Source organism: Zosterops lateralis (assembly GCF_965231275.1).
Source record: "Zosterops lateralis genome assembly, chromosome: 26".
Taxonomy (NCBI): Eukaryota; Metazoa; Chordata; class Aves; order Passeriformes; family Zosteropidae; genus Zosterops; species Zosterops lateralis.
Genome location: NC_139786.1, coordinates 72473 through 91093, shown reverse-complemented (window position 1 = coordinate 91093; position 18621 = coordinate 72473). Strand labels below are relative to the sequence as shown.

The 18621-nt window shown below is 58.1% G+C and overlaps 2 protein-coding genes across 2 annotated transcripts; one reads left to right on the top strand and one right to left on the bottom strand.

Annotated features, from left to right (window-relative positions):
* Positions 1–698: 698 nt before the first annotated feature.
* Positions 699–15126, top strand: LOC310919373 (copine-5-like; the record flags this gene model as incomplete). Its single annotated transcript, XM_083878707.1, is given in 22 exon segments — positions 699–781; positions 2299–2339; positions 2992–3038; positions 4413–4516; positions 4833–4872; positions 4956–5032; positions 6109–6168; positions 6253–6316; positions 6540–6643; positions 6847–6951; positions 7941–7982; positions 8278–8353; positions 9105–9158; positions 9237–9298; positions 10022–10085; positions 10835–11002; positions 11780–11907; positions 11975–12077; positions 12790–12847; positions 13074–13147; positions 14573–14702; positions 14705–15126. Coding segments are annotated over 22 exon segments (1710 nt in total). The 3' UTR covers positions 14731–15126.
* A 1365-nt stretch (positions 15127–16491) lies between these two features.
* On the bottom strand, positions 16492–18303 carry LOC310919104 (T-cell surface glycoprotein CD1b-3-like; the record flags this gene model as incomplete). The annotated part of the gene is made up of 5 exons (XM_083878283.1): positions 16492–16537; positions 16661–16757; positions 16880–17164; positions 17259–17543; positions 18081–18303. 5 exons carry the CDS (start codon positions 18301–18303, stop codon positions 16492–16494), a joined length of 936 nt encoding a protein of 311 aa, XP_083734409.1.
* Positions 18304–18621: the final 318 nt, after the last annotated feature.

Here is an 18621-nt window from a genome sequence, read left to right as displayed (position 1 = left end):
GGGGACAATACCGGGGATCCGGTACCGGGAATGGGGAAGCGGCCCCGCGGGCGATGCGAGGGAGGTTCCGGTGGTCAGGGGAGATAGTAGGCATTTGGCGTTGATCCCGGAGCGATCCTGGGAATCTGGCGTTGATCCCGGGGACAGTACCGGGCTTCCGGGGGAAACCGGGCTATGGAGGCGTCTCTGGGGATGATGCGGGGTGATCCCGGTGATCTGGGGGCGATTCCGAGGCGGAGCCAGAGCGGTCCCGCGAGCCCGGGAGGTACCGGGGATTTGGAAGCAGGCCCGGAGGCGGTGCGGTGGTAGAACCCAGGAATCTGGGAATGATCGCGAAAATTTCGGGGCGATCCCGAGGGCAGTATCTGGGCTCTGTGGCGGTACCGGGGAAGGGGAGGCGGCTCAGAGGGCGATCCCGGAGGCGGTCCCGGAGATCTGGGGGCGATCCCGGGGGCGGTCCCGAGCCAGTCTCGGTCTCCCCGCTGGGGATCCCGAAGAAGACTCCGGGGCAGTCCCTCAGTGCCGGCAGCCCCGGGCGGTGCCAAGGGCGGTCCCGAAGAAGACCCTGGGGCAGGCCCTCGGGGCGGAGCCGGAGCCGGGAGCCCCGGGCGGTGCCAAGGGCGGTCCTGGGGCGGAGCCGATCGTGATCGCGGTGCAGGTGCGGGTGCCGGCGTCGGGGCAGCGACGAAGCCCGGGGCATGGCGGGCCTGGGCTCCCCAGAACCGGGCACCGGTCCCGCTCCCGTCCCGGCCACTCGCGTGGAGCTCACGGTGTCCTGCAGGTAGTGGGGCCGCGGTGGGAGCCGGCAGCGGGCGGCGGGGGCGCGGGGAGGCGCTGGGAGGCACTGGGGAGCAGCGGCAGCTGGCGTTGGAAGGTGCTGGGAGGCACTAGGTTGCACTGTGGTGTAGGAGTAGCTGCCGTTGGAGGGTGCTGGGATGCAGAGAGAGGCACTGAGAGGCACTGGGGGACATACAAATAAGGGGACACAGTGACATGGAGACACAGGGACATGAGAATATGTGACTGGGGAGCGGCGTTGGAGGGTGCTGAGGTGCACTCGGAGGCATTGAGATCCCCTGGGATGGGCTGGAAAGCATTGGACAGTTGGGAGCAGCTGGCCAAGTTGTAGAGCACTGGGTTGCGCTGGAACCCAGTGAGATGCATTGGGAGGCACTGGAGTGCCACAGCAGCTGGCGTCGAAGGGTGCTGGAGTGCACTGTGATGCACTGAGATCCCCTGGGATGCACTGAGATCCCACTGGAATGCACCGGAGAGTGGGAGCAGTTGGTGGGTGAATTGCTGGGATGTACTGGAATGCACTGAAATGCCCTGGAAGGCACCGGGAGACACTAGGGAACGGGGAGTAGTCGGCATTGTAGAGTACTGGGAGGCACGGGGAGACACTGGGTAGCAAGGCAGTGGGCGTTGGAGGCGCTGAAATGCATTAGGAAGCACTGGGATTAACTGGGAGACATTGGAATGTGTTGGGAGGAAATGGGGAGAATGGGGAGCACACGGAGTGTTGGGTATGGGGACGGATGGGCGCTGGGTGAGCCAAGGGTGCTGAGGGTGCAGGGCACTGAGGAGAGTGGGGGGCAAGGGGGGGGCGTTTGGGGGTGTCTGAGGCTGGGGGTGCAGGGAGGTCAGGTTTGGGGGATTCTGGGGATGCGAGGGGATCAGATTGGACCCTGTATCCCCTGCACCCCCTGTATCCCTTGCCCACCCTGAAACTCCTGAATCCCCGGGCCTTACTGCATCATCTGCATCCTGTGTCCCCTGCCCATCCCCTGCCCATTCTGCAGCCCCTGTACCCTCCCTCTGCAACCTGAGGTCTTTCTTTGGTGTCCTGACACATAGTTGTGCCCCTGACACATGGCACTCTTATGTGTTATGCTGTGCACCCTGTGCAGATGTGTCTGTGCACCCCAACGTGTTTTGTGAGGCACATCTGGCAGTGCACTCCAACACCTAACCATGTTCACCAATACCTGGCCGTGCTCACCAACACTCTGCTGTGCACCCTGACACGTGGTTGAGCCCCCAGCACATGGCCCCCCAACATATGTGAGACATGCTTTGCACCTCAATCTATATCCTGGGGCACATCTGGGTGTGCACACCTTGCCACACCCCTGTCACACAACTGGGCATGACCCAAGATGTGGCTGTGCACCTCAACGTGTGTTCTGGGGCACATCTGACAGCATAAGGGGTACACACAGGCACAGCCAGATGCTCACATTCACACACATAAACTCACACATGCACACTCACACTCACTTCCCCCTGCCCCCCTAGGCAGCTCCTGGACAGGGACACCTTCTCCAAGTCGGACCCAGGTGAGTGGGGCAGAGGGGATGGGGTGTGTTTTAGGGTCTCTGGGGGTGTTTTGGCTCTTAGGTGTTTTGGGTAATCTTTGAGGGGCTTGGGGTTTTGGGGAATTTTGGGGTCACTGGAAGGTGTTGTGGGCTCAGGAGATGTTTAGATCTCTAGGGGTTTGGGGGTTTCTGGGGGGTTGGGGGGTTCTCTGAGGTATTTTGTAGGTATCTGGGTGTTTTGGGGGGTCTCTGGGAGTGTCAATGTCTCTGGGGAGTGTTGTGTCTCTGGGGGTTTTGGGGGTCTCTGAGGTGTTTTGGGACGTCTCTGGGATTGTTGTGGTTCTGTGAGGTTTTGGGAGTTTCAAGGACATTTTGGAGGGTTCTAGAGCTATTGGAAGCTCTGGGGAGTATTTGGACCTCTGGGGGTTTTGGGAAGTGTTTGGGGATTTTGGAGGTCTCTGGGGGATTTGGGGAACCTCTGAGGTGTTTTGGAGGTGTCTGGGGGATCTTAGGGGAGTCTTGGGGGGATCGGGGGAGTCTCTGAGGTGTTTTGGTGGATCTCAGGAGTTTTGGGAGTCTCTGGGAATGTTGGTGTCTCTAAGAGTTTTGGGGTCTCTGGGGTGTTTTGGTGGGTCTCCGGGGGTGCCTGCCCCCTTGACGCCTCTCCCTGCAGTCTGTGTGCTGTACACACAACGCCCTGGCAGCCACCAATGGCGGGAGGTGAGTGACCCGATTGGTGGGAGGCAGCCAATCAGCATGTTGGGTTGTGCTCAGCTGACCAATCGGCATGTTAGGATGCACTCAGTTAGCCAATCAGGATATTGGGGTGCTAGCTGGCCAACCAATCATCAGCATATTGCAGCAATGACCTATCAGCATGTGTGTGTGCCAGCCAGATGGCCAATCAGCATGTCAGAGGTAATAGCAGCCAGCCAGCCAAACAGCATGTAAGATTCTGGCCTATCAGCATGTTGGGGTAGTGGTCAACTGGTCAATCATATTCTTGGGGTGCTGGGCAGGTGACCAATCAGCAAGTCAAATTCTGGCCAATGAGTATGTTGTGGGGCTGACCAATGAGCATGTTGGGGTGTTCACCAACTGGCCAATCAGTGTGCTGGGGTGCCAACCAGTTGGCCAGTCACCAGTAAGCAATCAGCATCTTTGGGCACAGCACCTGGACAATGAGCATTCTGAGATGCAGCAGCCATCCAATCAATGCTGGGGTCAGAGCAATCAGCCAGCATCCTGGGGATCTGGGGGGCATGTCGAGGTGCCGGGCAGCCAGCCAATCAGCTGTTGGCATGCAGCCAGGCCCCGCCCACCTGTAATTAACAGGATTAATTGCAGGGTAGTGAGTGAGGGGGTGGGGAGGGGTGTGGCTCCATGGCACAAAGCAGCACCTGGGCTTGCCCTGCCCCTACCCGCCCCCTTCCCACGCATGTCTGCTCTTGCCCGATGCCTGCCCTTGCCCGATGCCTGCCCTTGCCCCATCTCCTCTGCCCACATGTGTCTCCATGTCCCCAATCTCATGTCCACATGTTCTCATGTTGCTGTGTCCCCATATCCTCGTGTTCTCACGTCCTCAACCCCATGTCCACATATTCTCATGTCCCTGTGTCTCCTTGTCACTGTGTCCCCTTATTTGTATGTCCCCATGTCCACATTCTCATGTCCCACTGCCCCCACCCTCATTCTCATGTCTCTGTTTTCCTGTTCTGTGTTCACATGTCCTGTGTTTCCATGTCCTCTTGTCCTCGTGTCTCTGTCCCTATGCCTTCATGTCTCTGCACTTCCATGTCCCCATATGCCTGTGCCCACATCACCACATTCCCATGTGGGCATGTCTCTGTGTCCCCATATCCCTGTATCCCTGTATCCCCATGCCCATGTTCTTGTTTTCCCATGTCCTACAACACATGAGCCACCATGTGTTCTCATGTTCCCATCCCTATGCCCCCATGACTCAGCATCTGTATGTCCCAATGTCCCTGTGTCCACATCAACACATCCCCATGTCCCTGTGTCTCCATGTCCCTGTCCCCACTCCATGTTTTCCTGTCACCCCATTATCCCTGCTGTCCCCACACCCTACAGTTTGGCCGGACCGAGGTCATCGACAATTCCCTGAATCCTGACTTCCTGCACAAGTTTGTCCTTGATTATTGCTTTGAGGAGCGGCAGAACCTGCGCTTTGACCTGTGAGTGGCCCCTGTGGCCTCAGTGTCACCCCACATGTTACCCCCCTGTCCCCCAGGGTGACCCCCTGGCCACCCTGGCACAGCCCTCCCAGAGTGTCCTTGTCCCTGTTCTGTCACCATTCCTGGACAATCACCACCCTTGTTCACATCCCTGTCCCCATGCTTGTCCCATCCCATTGTCATCCCTATCCTATCCAGTCCCCATTCTGTCCCCGTCCCATCCTGTCCCTATCCACATCCCATCCCATCCCTGTCCCCATCCCTGTCCTATCTAAGGCCTCCCTTCCCATTCTGTGCTCACATGTCCTTTCCCCAGGTATGATGTGGACTCCAAGAGCCCTGACCTCTCCAAGCATGTAAGTGCAGGATTAGCCCTGCTCCCCTGGCCTCCCTGGGATGGGCATCCCCTTGGTGATACCTGATGTTCCCAATCCTGCAGGATTTCCTGGGCCAGGCATTCTGCACCCTGGGGGAGATCGTGGGCTCAGCTGGCAGCCGCCTGGAGAAGCCCCTGACGTGAGGCCCCCCCTTTGCCCCAGTGTCCCCATGTCCTACCCCAATGAAGCCCCTGATGTGAGCCCCTCTTGTGTCCCAGTGCCCAGTGCCCCTCGTGTGCCCATGTTCCTCCTAGAGCAGCCTGTCAGGACATGAACCCCCCTCAGCCCTGGTGTGCCCAAGTGCTGCCCCACCACCCCCCTCCCCTGAGAACCTCTTGTGTGAGCCTCCACTGTGGTCCAGTGTCCCCAAAGTCCCCAGGGTCCCCATGCCATCCACTGGTGAAACCCCTGATGGTAGCCGCCCTCAGTCCCAGTGTCCTAGGGTCCCCATGTCTCTGCCCCAGGGAAACCCCCAATGTGAGCCACCTCCCCACTGTTCCCAGTGTCCCCATGTCCTCTCCCATGGAGAAGCTTCTGACATGAGTCCTGCCTGTGCCCCAGTGTCCCTGAGGTCACCATGTCCCCTTTGGAGAAAACTGGGAAACCCAGTGTCCTCATGTCCCCCACTGGAAAAGCCCCTGACATGAACCCCCCTGGCCCCAGTGTCCCCAGTGGTCACAAAGTACCCTCCCCAGACAAGTCCCTGACATGAGCCCCTCCCCACTCCCCAGCCCCCATGTCTCCCTGGCTCCCTTTTGGTGTGCCTAGGATGAACTCAGACCCCAGAGCCAACAGTGGCATTTTGCGGGGGGGTGACTTTTTAGGGGGGTTGGGGGGGTGTGGCTTTCAGCAGGAAAGACATTTTTTGGGGTCTGGCTTTTTGGTGGGGTTTGATGTGTCTGGCTTTTTCTTGGGGTGGTGGCTTTTGGAGGGAATGCGGGTTTGAGGGATCTGGCTTTTAGGGGGTCTGGCTTTAGGAGGGGCCTTACGATTTTGGGGTTGGCTTTTTTGGGGGCAGTTTGTTTTGATGGGATTGACTTTTTGGGAGGCTGAATGTCTGGGGACTGGCTTTTTCGAGGGGAGAAACAGCTTCTTTTTAGGGTGCTGGAATGGGGGGTGGCTGGGTTTTTTTTTGTAGACTTCCTCTTTTTGGGAGGGGGGGCTTTTTCTTGGGCGGGGATCCCCTTCATCACCCTTCAGCACGTGTCCCTGCAGGATGGGGACAGCCACCATGCACCCCCGGGGCAGGAGACCTGCCCCGGCCACCTCCAATGGGTAAGTCCTGGGGTGCCCGGTGTGCGGGGGACACCCCCAGGACACCATGTGTGCCCCCACCATTCTCACATCCCATCCCGGCAGTGGCATTCCAGGCAAGAAGTGCGGCACCATCATACTCCTCGCTGAAGAGTTGGGAAACTGCCGGGTGAGCAGCAGCAGGGCAGGGGAGGGGGCATAGCCTGGGGACCCTGCAGTATTGGGGGTGGCTAAGACACAGTAGCCCGCACCCCGAAGGTAAGGGCTGTCTATCCCCATGCTGCATCCCTCCTGTCCTGATTCCCTCCTTCCCTCATGGAGCAGCCGCCCCGTAAGATCCTGCCCCTGAGGGGGTTGCAGGGTGGATGACCCCCCGTGATTCCATCCCTCAGGACGTGGCCACACTCCAGTTCTCTGCCAACAAGCTGGATAAGAAGGATTTCTTCGGAAAATCTGACCCCTTCATGGTCTTCTACCGCAGCAATGAAGACGGGACGTGAGCGACCCCCCCTCAAAACCGCAGTAACCCTCCCATACCTCACGGGAGGACTCAGCCTTAGCACAGGACACCCCTATGTCCCCATGGACTGGCATTGGTGGGGGTGTCCAGAAATCCTCACTGCACTCTGGGGGTGAAGGACTGGGGGGATGTTGGGATGGGGGAGTGACTCCCTTGTTCCCTCCTTGTCCTCCCCCCAGTTTCACCATCTGTCACAAGACAGAAGTGGTGCGGAATACACTGAACCCCGTTTGGGCAGCTTTTGCCATTCCTGTCCGTGCCCTCTGCAATGGGGACCATGACCGGTGAGTGCCAGGGAACTGGGACCTGGTGCACCCCTTCTTTGGCCCCAAAGACCTCCTTCCTGCTCTTCCCTCCATCTCTAGGGTCCACTAGGACCTCTGAAGCCCCTTCCCCCATCTCTGTCATACCCGGGGACACCCTGCACTCTTATCTGTGTGGTCCTCTGAGATGCCCTGAACTTCCTTCCCCACCACCCGTGGTGCCCCAGGACACTGTGCAGCCTTGTCTCCTGTCTCTCTGGTCCTCCAGGACCCCCTTCCCCCTGTCCGCCCATCTCTGTGGGCACCCAGGACCCCCTTTTCCTTTTCCCCTCATCTCTGAGGTCTTCCAGTAACCCCTGCACCCCATGTCCCCATCTCTGTGGTACCTCTGGACTCCCAGAGCTCCCCTCACTCCATGTCTGTGGCACCCCAGGACCTCCTTCCTCTCTCTCTGTGGTCCCTCAGAATCCCTTCCCCTGTGCTTGTGGTACCCCAGGACCCTCTTTACCTCCTTCCCCCCATCTCTGTGGTCCCAAAGACCCCTGTATCTCCTTCCCCATTTCTGTGGTACCTCAGGAACCCCTGCAGCCCTTCCACCCTCTCTGTGGCCCTCTGAGATCCCCAGAATCTCTATCCCCATCTCCGTGGTACCAGTAGCATCAACCACCCCCACCCCCCACAGTGTTACCTGCTTTTGCCTCAGTTTACCCATCTGGGCAATGGGCATCACAGCTGTCACCGAGCCATCCCCACCCACCCCATCCCAAATAAGTGTCACCAGCTGCTGTCCTGGCAAACAGCTCCTCATGCTGCTTTAGCCCCGTGTTGGACGTTGCTGTGGCAACAATGGATAAAAATATCCCAAAGAGGAGGAGGAGGAAGCAGGAAAAAGCCCACAGAGGCGTCAAAACAAATCCCACAGGGAGCGGGGGGTGGCAGGTGCTCGGGGAAGGGGAGAGATGGGATTTGGGGGTGTCAGGGGGTGCCAGTGACTCCCCCCTGCCTTGCAGAGCCATCAAGGTGGAGGTATATGACTGGGACCGTGATGGCAGGTGAGCTGTGTGTGGTCCTGGGGACCCCCCACACCCTGGACCTGCACCCACGGGAGACAGGGACCCTCCAGGTGATGAAAGACCCCCAGGGAGATGGACACCCCCACCCCCCACCCCCGTGATGGGGACCACCCGAGTGATGGGAATCTCCCCATGCTATTTGGGATTCCCCAGCTGATGGGAAACTTCCTGGCCAATGGGAAACCCCTCATCGTCACACCCCCGAGTGATGGGGATCCCCCTGGGTAATGGGAACCTCCCTAACCTGACTGATGGAGAACCACTGGTCTTGCAGCCACGACTTCATCGGTGAATTCACCACCAGCTACCGGGAGCTAGCACGAGGCCAGAGCCACTTCAACGTGTATGAGGTGAGGTTGGGGGGGGGATCCATGGGCAGAGGGGTCCTGTAACCCCCCTTGGGGCTCACAGTCCCACTACTGCAACCTGCAGGAGTTATGGTCCCCAGGGTTCCTGTGCTGCACCCGTGTGTGTTGGCTGTGGGGTCCTAACACTGCACTCCTTGGGTGTTATGGTCCCCAGGGTCCCTCTCTCTGCTGCACTTCTGGGTGCCAGGGTCCCTGTGTGGATGCTACCTCCCCCATGGTCCCCATGATGCAATCCTGGGGTGTTACAGTCCCCAGGGTCTCTCCCAACACTACAGCCTAGTGTCTCATATACCCAAGGGTCCCCCTCCTGGCCTGTGAGGTGTCATGGTGCCCAGGGTGCTCGTGCTGCAGCCACAGAGGTTTATAGTCCCCAGGATTCCCTGTGCTACAGCCAGGAGTGTTAGGGTCCCCACACTGCACCCCGGGGGTGTTATGGTTCCCATGCTGCACCCTGGGGTGCAGCACCCACAGCTGCTCCCTTGAGGGTCCTTAGCCCCTGCCATGGATCTCCAGCTGCACTACAATCCCCAGGGTTCTCACATGCACCCTCGGGTGTCACAGCCCACCATATGCTCCTCAACGTCTCTGCATCTCAGCACAGTGCTCCTACTGCTGCCCCCCAGCATATTCTGTGCCCCCTTGTCCCCCAGGATCTGACAGTGCCTTAGACTGCTCCCTAGGGCCTCCTGTCCCTTGAGAAGCAGTCCCCTTCCCTCCCCTCCCACCCCTGCAGGTGGTGAACCCCCGGAAGAAGATGAAGAAGAAGAAGTACCTGAACTCGGGGACAGTGAGGATGGGGATGTGCAGAGGGCGGGGAACACAGGGGGTGTGGGCATTTCCTCCCCTGAGCCCCATGTCCCCACAGGTGACACTGCTGTCTTTTGCTGTGGAGGCCGAGCATACCTTCCTGGACTACATCAGGGGCGGGTGAGCAGGGGGTCCTGAGCAGCTTCAGCTGCACTTTTGATGGTCCCAAACACCCCCAGTTCCTTCCTTGTGGTATCTACCACCCTGAGCTGCTCCCTCAAGGGCAGGGAATCTCTAACACCTCCAGCATCTACTTCACTGGTAGGGGAGTCCCCAGTACCCACTGTTGTTCCCTTAGGGATGGGAGGAAGGGGTTCCTGCTATTCTCAACTCCTCCCTGGGATCCCCAACACCTCCCAGTTGCTCCGCTGGGGGTCCTCAGCACACCTAGTTCCTCCATTTGTGGTGTCAGCACCCCTGCCCAGATGCCTCCTTGGGGGCAGGCCATTCCCATCACCCACAGCTGCTTCACTGGTAGTCCCCAGAACCCACAGCTGCTCTCTCTGGAAGTCTCCAGCACTTCCAACAGCTCCCTCTGGGGTCCCAAACACCCACAGCTGCTCCTTTGGGGAAAGAGTGCCGCCACCGCTCCCATCTTCTCCATTGGGGGTCCTCAGCAGCCCCACCCAGATGCTCCCTCGTGGGCAGGGGCTCCCCAGCACCCCAAATTTGTAATTTGGAGGTCCCCAGCACCCTCAGCTGTTCCCTTAGGTGCAGCATGGTGACACCTCAGTGCAGGTACACTTGGAGATGCTGTGAATTGGGGGATGGGTACACCCAAACTTGTGGCCCCAGGGGTATCCCTACCCCAAACCTGCAGCTGACCCCCTGTGTCACTTCAAGGCCACTTTACCCCCCAGGACCCAACTCAACTTCACAGTGGCCATTGACTTCACAGCATCCAATGGTGAGTGGGGGCTGTGTCCCCCCAGGAGGATTTATTTGGGGCAGTTGTAACGAGTTGGATGTCATGGTTGTGTCATCCTTGTCACCAATGTGGGGACACGATACTGTCTTTGTTGTTGTGTTGGACACATAGTCATGTATCCTTTGTCACTGGGTTGGGGCCCTGGTGACATCTCCCTTGTCACTGGGTTGGGGTCATGATGGCACTGTCCTTGTCATGGATTTGAAGCCATGGTGGTATTATTTTTGTCACTGTATTGGTACTATGGTGGTGTCATACTTATCACCAGCTGCCACTGGATTGGGGATTAGATGCCAGCATCATTGTCATTGAATTTGGGACAGTGGTGGCATTCTTTTCACTGGGTTGGGGTCATGGCAGTGTCATCTTCGTCACTGTGTTGGGGACATGGTAGTGTCATCCTTGCCACTGTGTTGGTTCCATGGTGGTGTCATCCTTGTCACCAGCTGTCACCAGATTGGGGATGTGGTGGCATCACCCTTGTCACCAAGTTGGGAATATGGGGGTGTCACCCTTGTCACTGGGTTGGGGACGTGGTGGGATTATCTTTGTCCTAGTCACTGTGTTGGGGATAAGATGACATAATCCTTACCACTGGGTTGGGGCCACTGTGGTGCCATGGTTGTGGGGATACTGGGGATATTTTGGGGGTGATGGGGGGATTATGATGGTGCTGGGGGGCCCGTGGAGGTGCTGAGTCCCATGCCTGTGCAGGGAACCCCTCGCAGCCCACATCCCTGCACTACTTGAGCCCCTTCCAGCTGAATGCCTATAGCCTGGCACTGCGGGCCGTGGGGGACATCATCCAAGACTACGACAGTGACAAGATGTTCCCAGCCCTTGGCTTTGGTGCCAAGGTTCCCCCAGATGGGCACGTGTCCCACGAGTTCCCACTGGTGAGAGGCCAATGCAGGACAGACGAAGGGTGGTGCTCTTTTCACCCAGCTGGGGACATGGTGGAATCATCTTGTCACATTGTTTGGGACATGGAGGATCATCCTTGTGCTTGGGTTGGGGCTATGGTGGTGTCATCCTCATCACTGGTCTGGGGCCATGGTGGTGTCATCCTTGTTACCAGATTAGGAAGGGGCTTGGTGTTGTCACCAGTTTGGGCTCTTGTCCTTGATCACTAAGTTGGATACATGGTATGTTTGGGTTGGATCAGGATTGGGGATGTGGTGGTGTCATCTTTACCTTTGACTGGGAACATAGTGGCATCAATCATTTTGTGACTGGTTTGGGGTCACGGCTGTGTCACCAGTATGGAGACATAGTAGCATCATCCTCATCACTGTGCTGCTTATATGATGGTAGTGCTCTCATCACCCATTCTCACTGTTGGGGACATGGTGGTATCATTCTTGTCACTGGGTTGGGGATGTGGTGGCATTTTCCTTGTCACTGGAAATGTGGTGGTGTCATCCTTGTCTTGTGTTGGGAACATAGTGGTATCATCATTTTGTCACTGGATTGGGGCCATGGCAGTATCATCCTTGAGTTGGAAACATGTTGGTGTCTCCCTTGTCACCACATTGTGGACATGGTGGGATCATCCTTGTTGGCATTTGAGGGTCATGGCAGTGCCATCCTTGTCTGTGGGTGGGGTCTGTGGTGTGACCCTGTCCATAGGTGGGGGCCGTGGTGTCACCATGGTCTTGGTGACCCTGTGGCAGAATGGGGATGCATCAAACCCAGCGTGCCGTGGCATTGCGGGGGTGCTGGAGGCCTATCAGCGCAGCCTGCGCCGTGTCCAGCTCTACGGCCCCACCAACTTTGCCCCTGTCGTCAACCATGTTGCCCGGTAAGAGGGACCCCGTGCCCCGGGGTGGGGTCCCTGTGCCCCCCGGCGTCATGCAGGGTCCCCCCAGCTCGGCGGCCACTGTGCTGGATGGGTCCCAGTACTTTGTCCTCCTCATCATCACCGATGGTGTCATCTCTGACATGGCTCAGACCAAGGAGGCCATTGTCAATGTGAGACCCTAGTGGTGGCACTGGGGGGATGGTGGCACCCCTGGGTGCTGGGGGTGGGGAACCTGGGACCCAGGGGTGATGGGGCAAGTGGGGAGGGAATGGGACCCTTGAGGGTAGGAAAGGTTTGGGACCCCTGGGTGCTGGGGGCTTGAGGAGGGGCTAGAATCCTTAGGGGGTGGAAAGGGGCTTGGATCCCTGGGTTCTGAGGGGTTGGGGGTGGCTGGGACCCTTTGGGTGATGGGGTGGGTAAGGAGGAGCTGGGACTCTGAAGCTTAGAGAGAGGGGGTGGGTTGGGACCCTTGCATGCTGGAGAGGTGGGGAAGGGGCTAGGAGCCCTGGGTGCTGGGGGACGGGGTGGGGGGGGGTGGTGTGGACCCCTGGGTGCTGGAGATAGTGAGGAGGGACTGGGACCTTTGAGAGGTGGGAAAGGCCTTGGACCCCTGGGGTTGAGAAGGGAGTGGGACTCCCAGGGTTTGGGGTGTATAGGTGTCTGGAACCCCTGGGTGCTGCAAGGGGGCTGGGAAGTTCCTGGAACCTCCCATTGCTGGTGGGGAGGTCTGAGGCCCTTGGGTGATGGGGAGTGGTGAGGGACTAGAATCCTTAGGGAAGCAGGTGTTGGCACTCCTGGGTGCTGCGGGGAAAGGGGAGTGGCTCATTTGGAGGCAGCATCATTAAGTTTCATGGGACTCCCTTCACCCCCTGGCTCTCTCAGGCTGCCAAATTGCCCATGTCCATCATCATCGTGGGAGTTGGCCAGGCAGAGTTCGATGGTAAGATCTGGGGGCTGGAGGATACTAGGGGAAAGCTGGGGGGATAAGGGCAGTCACTTGGCCACTGGAACTATGAGCTGAATGTGTCAGCATATGAATGGGCTCAGCATACTCCAGCGAGGGGGCTTAGGGGTTCTGGGTGTGCGATTGAGAGGGACATAATGGGATCCCACCCTGGGGTGGGGAGCACTGGGGTGCTGCTGACCTCCCCCCGCATTGCCCCCAGCCATGGTGGAGCTGGATGGGGATGACATCCGCATCTCTTCCCGTGGGAAAGTGGCTGAGCGTGATATCGTCCAGGTACCGACCTCACCAATGAGGGATTTTGGGACTCCCTTCCAGCCCACCCAGCAGGGTGGTGGGGGATTCCCTGGGGATCTCAAATCAGCCGCATCACTCCTGGGGTGCGCTGGGTGGGACTGGTGTGGAGAGATGGTAAGGTGGACTGGGATTTGGGGGGGCACTGGGACATGAGCACTGGGACAAGGGGATGCAATGGGTTTGGGATGCACCTGGATGGAGGAACACACTGGGATTTGGGTGTGCACTGGGACTTCACTGGGAAAAGAGGGTGCCCTGGGACTTTGGATGTACCTTGGAATGAGGGTGCAGTGGGACATGGAAGTGTATTAGGATATGGGGGGCACTGAGACATGAAGGAGACAAGAGGATGTGAAATGAGGTTTACTAGGAAATGGTGGGGGGGTTTGGCATGTCAGGGGTGTGCTGAGACATAGAAGTGGTGCACTGTGACATGGGAGGGATGCACTGGGAAAAAGGAGTGCACTGGGGTTTGGAATGTATCTCAGTGGGGGAGACACTGGGACATTGGGTGCACTGGGTACATGGTGGGGGCCTTTATGGGAAAAGTGGGTGTACTGAACTGTGGAATGGGGGTGCAGTGGGATATGGGGGGCACTTTGGCATGAAGGGGGTTGATACTGGGAAATGGAGGCACTAGGATATGGGGGGCACTGGGACATGGAGGGGCATATACTGGGATATAGACTTGCATTGTGACACGAAGAGGGGGTGTACTAAGACATTTGTGGGGGGCTGTGCTGTGAAAAAGGGGTGCAATGAGATTTAGGATCTTACTGGAAGATCCTGGGGGGAGCCTGGGACATTAGGATGCACTGGGACATGGCGGAACAATGGGACATTGGAGATGGGCACTGGGATATGGGATGTACCTGTATTTGGGGAGCACTGGGACATGAAGGGGGAAGGTATTGGGGAAGGGGGGTGCACTAGGAAATGAGGGGGGCACTCAGATGTGGGGGCACTGGGACATGAGGAGGGTGTGCTGGCAAATGAAGGGGGCACTGGGGCACCAGGATGGACCTCAATGTGGGGAATGGAACATGGGGGTGTACTGGGAAATAGGAGGGGGCACTGGGATGTGGAGGCTGTGGGAAATGGGAGGCACAGGGATATGGAAGGGCATTGGGGCTTGGCATGCATGTGGATGTGGGGATGTCCTCGGGCATGAAGAGTGGTGTACTGGGAAATGGTGAACACTGGGATGTGGGAGTAAATTAGGACATAGGGGGGTACTAGGATATGAGGAGGCACTGGGTCTTAATATGTACCTGGTTGTGAGGGACACTGGGACATCAGGAATGGGGCGGGGACACTGGAACTGCTGTGTGTGGGGCACGCAGTTCCAGAGGCTTCTGGGCCCTGGACCCCCTTAACCGCTCTGTCCCCCTTTTGCCCCCCCAGTTTGTTCCATTTCGTGACTACATGTCAGGGGGTCCTGGCGCGGGGCTGAGCATGGCAGGGCTGGCACGGGAAGTGCTAGCCGAGATTCCAGACCAGCTCCTCTCTTACATGAAGGCACGGGGCATAAAACCAACCCCTATCCCTCCCATGTCCCCTGAAACGCCCTCACCCTGACTGTCTACCCCCAACACACCATGTCCCCTCATCCTACCCCAGGACCCTCTATCCAGGAACCAAAGGCAGCCATACTCTGCCAAGGACCTGGGACTGGGGGTCCCTCTCCTCCCTTCTGCAACCTTGGGGTACCCCCTGATATGGGGTCCCCTCCCCAGTCCAGGTTCCCACCACCACACCCATAAACCAGCTTTTGGGTCTCCCAGGGGGATTGGGATGATGTTGCCTGAGCATTCTTGGCAATGGGACTCCCCCCTATACCCATCGAGGACTGTCCTGCCCCCGCAAAAAAGAGGCAGGGGGTTTTCACTCTTCTGACCTGAAAACTGGGGTGCGCAGGTACCTCCACCAAACGTGGAGTGTCCCCCTAGGGTGATGCATGACCTCTCCTCACCTCACCAGCCTCCCCAAATCCATGGTCCCCCCATATTTCCTGGGCTGATCTCAGTAGGGTCCCCAGTGTTTTTTGTGTTCCCCCTTGCCGTGTCACATGTGTCCATGTGGGTTTGTATTGAGTTGCCTTAAATTGCAATAAATTATTGTGGCTTTAATTACAGCCCCCTCCCCGGGGACGCCCCAGCATCTCCTCTAAAAGGGATCCCATCCTGGCTGTATGTGTAACTCCCCCATGTGTGACCTTCCCCAGCTGTGTGACACCTCCTGGGACTGTGACAACTCCCCTGCTCATCGATGTGACTCTCCCTCTCCAGCTCTGACCCCCCGCAGCTCTGCCCCCTCCCTATCCGTGATCCTCTCCAAGCTGTGACTCCCTCCTGCTGTGTCATCCCCTCAACCTGTGCTCTCTGTCCACCTGTGACACCTCAGCTCTGACCCTTCTCCAGCTGTCTGACCCCCTACGCACTGTGTGAACCCCCTCAAGTATATGACCTCCTCGGCTGTGTGTGACCCACTCCCCAGCTCTGATCCCCCACTGGCTGTGTGTGACACCTCCCCACTGTGTGACACCTTTAACTGTATGACCCTGACCACACTGTGTGACCCCCGAATTTGCAAATACACAGAAACCACCTGGGGCAGGGGAAATGTGGGGTTTTTACAGTACTCTGTTCCCCCCCCCCCAACCCCCCACCCCAAAACTGCTTGAAGGGGGCTCTGGGAGGTTGGGGGGCTCACAAGGACTCCACACCCCTATTGAGGGGTGTTGTAAAGCCCCTGAAACCCAACATGGGGGTCACAGAGACCCCACATCCCACTGGGAGGTTCACAAAGTATCTACACCCGTTAGGTGGGTCACAAAGCCCTTACATTCCACTTTCATAAGGTAACAAAGCACCCCCCAACTGTGTCTGTGGGGGTCTCGTAAAGCCCCCCAGCCTGGGGGGGGTTGGGGGGTGACAAAGTGCCTACACTCCAACTTGGGGGGGAGTTGTAAAACCCCCGCACACAAATTGAGGGGGTCCAGAAGCAATGGTCTAAGGGCACGGGGGTGGTACAAAGAGCAGGGCAGGGGTCAGTGATCTATAGAGGGGATGGGGCCAGACACTGGGATACCACCACCAATAGGGAAGCAGGGAAAGGAGAAACCACGAGAACCAGGGACCGGTGGAGAGAAGAGACTGGGGCAGAGCACACTGCAAATCAGCATGGGGAAGAACTTTCTTTCAGCCTAGGCAGGGAAGACTCTATGGTCCATCCTTCCAAGGCAGGACGCTGGGAATTGCCCCAAGGGATTCCAGGGACTCCTCAGAAGATCAAGCAGTTGCTGCTGTGTGGGCAACCAGGCCTCAAATTATGAATTCTTGGGTCTCCCACGCAGCCTCATTACCCTTCCTGCAAAGGGTATGTGTGAGCTGTGATGGCAGGGAGTTCACCCCTACAGTGCTGCTGCTGCAATACCTGGACCAACCTATATGCCCATAAATCTTACAGCAGGTGATGGGAGGGAGAGCTCACCTGTGCTTCCACCACCAAAATCCTCCAGCAGAGGCTGTGGCCACAAGAAGCAGCACCACAATGGTGATACTGATGGTTGGAGCTGCACTGTGGTTTTCTGGGGCAGGAAGGGAAGAAGGGTGACTGTGTGAAGGTGGCAGCGCCAGTCAAGAGCTGCCCCTCATGGGGCCAGTGGCTGCCATCTGTAGCCTGCACCCCATCCCTATGGGTGGCACCTACCCCATGGGATGAGAAGGCTGCGGGTGCCCAGGCTCTGGTGGCGCACACGGCAGACATAGCTGTGCCCATCACGGGGGGCCACGGCCAGGACACTGCGGAGCTGGTGGGTGGGGTCAGCCTTGGGCAGGATGGGGCTGCTGTTGAGCGCCGGGCCCGGAGGCACCTCCTGGCCATCCCACAGCCAGGCCACGCTGATGGGACGGGGGTAGAAGCCGGTGACATGACAAACGAGCAGCAGCTGGTCTAGGTTGGGGCTGTGGGCGAAGACCGTGGCCACAGGCAGCTCTGGAGAATGAGAACAAAGGCGTGGGGCAAGTCTGGTGGGGCACGGCTGGGCCCCAGCATGTGGGTGTCTCTTGCAGGGTCAGGGTGGTCTCACCTTGTCTCTCCAGAATTTCCCTCCCATACCTCTTCAGGGCAAGGAAGTTGCTCTGGCATATCCAAATGGAGAGAAACTGCTCCAGGAGCACTCTGACAGACCTCTGCTTGTTGAGGCTCTTGCTGACCAGCTCTGCCACCTGGGATGGCTGCTGGGCCTCCCAGCGCTGTTTATCTACTTCAAAAGCTCCGAGGTCTCTGCCACTCCAGCCGATATTCAGGAAGCCCTGGCTTGCCATATTGGGGTACAGCATGCAGCCTGCACAGAACTGGACCACCAATGGGTCTGTCAAGGGTAAAGCCAGGGGAGAGGTCCCATGAGTGTGTGGGACATGGATGCCATGAGGTGGGGTCTGGCTGAGAACATATACAGGGATTTGGTGGAAAGCAAGGTGAAATGGGCAGCAGGGAGTAAGGCCATGCTTCAGAAGACCCCAGACACCCTGTAAGCCCTCAGGCCCCCTGCAAGAATGGAGTGGATACCGGTGTGGGGTGCTTGCATAAAAAGAACTCTCCTCCAAAATATTTGCCCCCAAATTTCCCTTCCATGATCTTTGCTGTGTCAGTCCTGCAGTTCCAGTAAATTTGGTGGCAGCTCTCTGACAGAGAGGTTCCCTGTGCCAGATGGCTGAAGCCCCAAGGGATATTTTCGGTCTGCTGCCCTACCCACTCCTGCTAGTCATATGCCCCCATATAGTCAGCTGCAGGGTTTCAGAAGCTGTTGCACCCTGTGAGATGCCCCCCAGATGCCATCCTACTGGGGAGGAGGCCACAGCTAGAACCCAGGAAGAAGGGCTCTGGCAGGGCTTGCTCCTGTACTCACAGTGCTGTTCTGTCTGCTGAACTGTGTCATGCACAAATCGGATGATATTGCGCAGAGCGATTTTGTACTGGGACATGAATTTTGGCCACGTTCTTTTCTGCCTCCACTCCCTGCGGCAGTGCTGCCACCTTGTGGATAAAAAGCAGTACTGCAGCTCTGCCCCCTGCCCGTCCCCTAGGACCGTAGCAGCCCCAGGCTGTGAGCTCGGGGGCAGTGCTGCCATCGTGTGGATACAGAGCGGTATTGCAGCTCCCCCCGAGGCGTGTAGCAGCCCCGGGCTCTGCGCTCGGGGGCAGTGCTGCCACCCTGTGGATGCAGTGCGGTACTGCAGCTCTCCGCCGTAGCCGCCCCGGGCTGTGAGCTCACGGGCAGTGTTGCCGCCCCTCAAGCTTCAGAGGCAGACACCAGGCTGTGCAGCGAAGCCGATGACCTCCAGGACTTTTCTTTACCTCTCCCCAGCCATCCAAGTTCAAGCAGTTCCAGGTGTGACTTGCAAGGATTACAAGGCACTGGGTCCCCCAGGGGTCATTTTTAAGGGGTT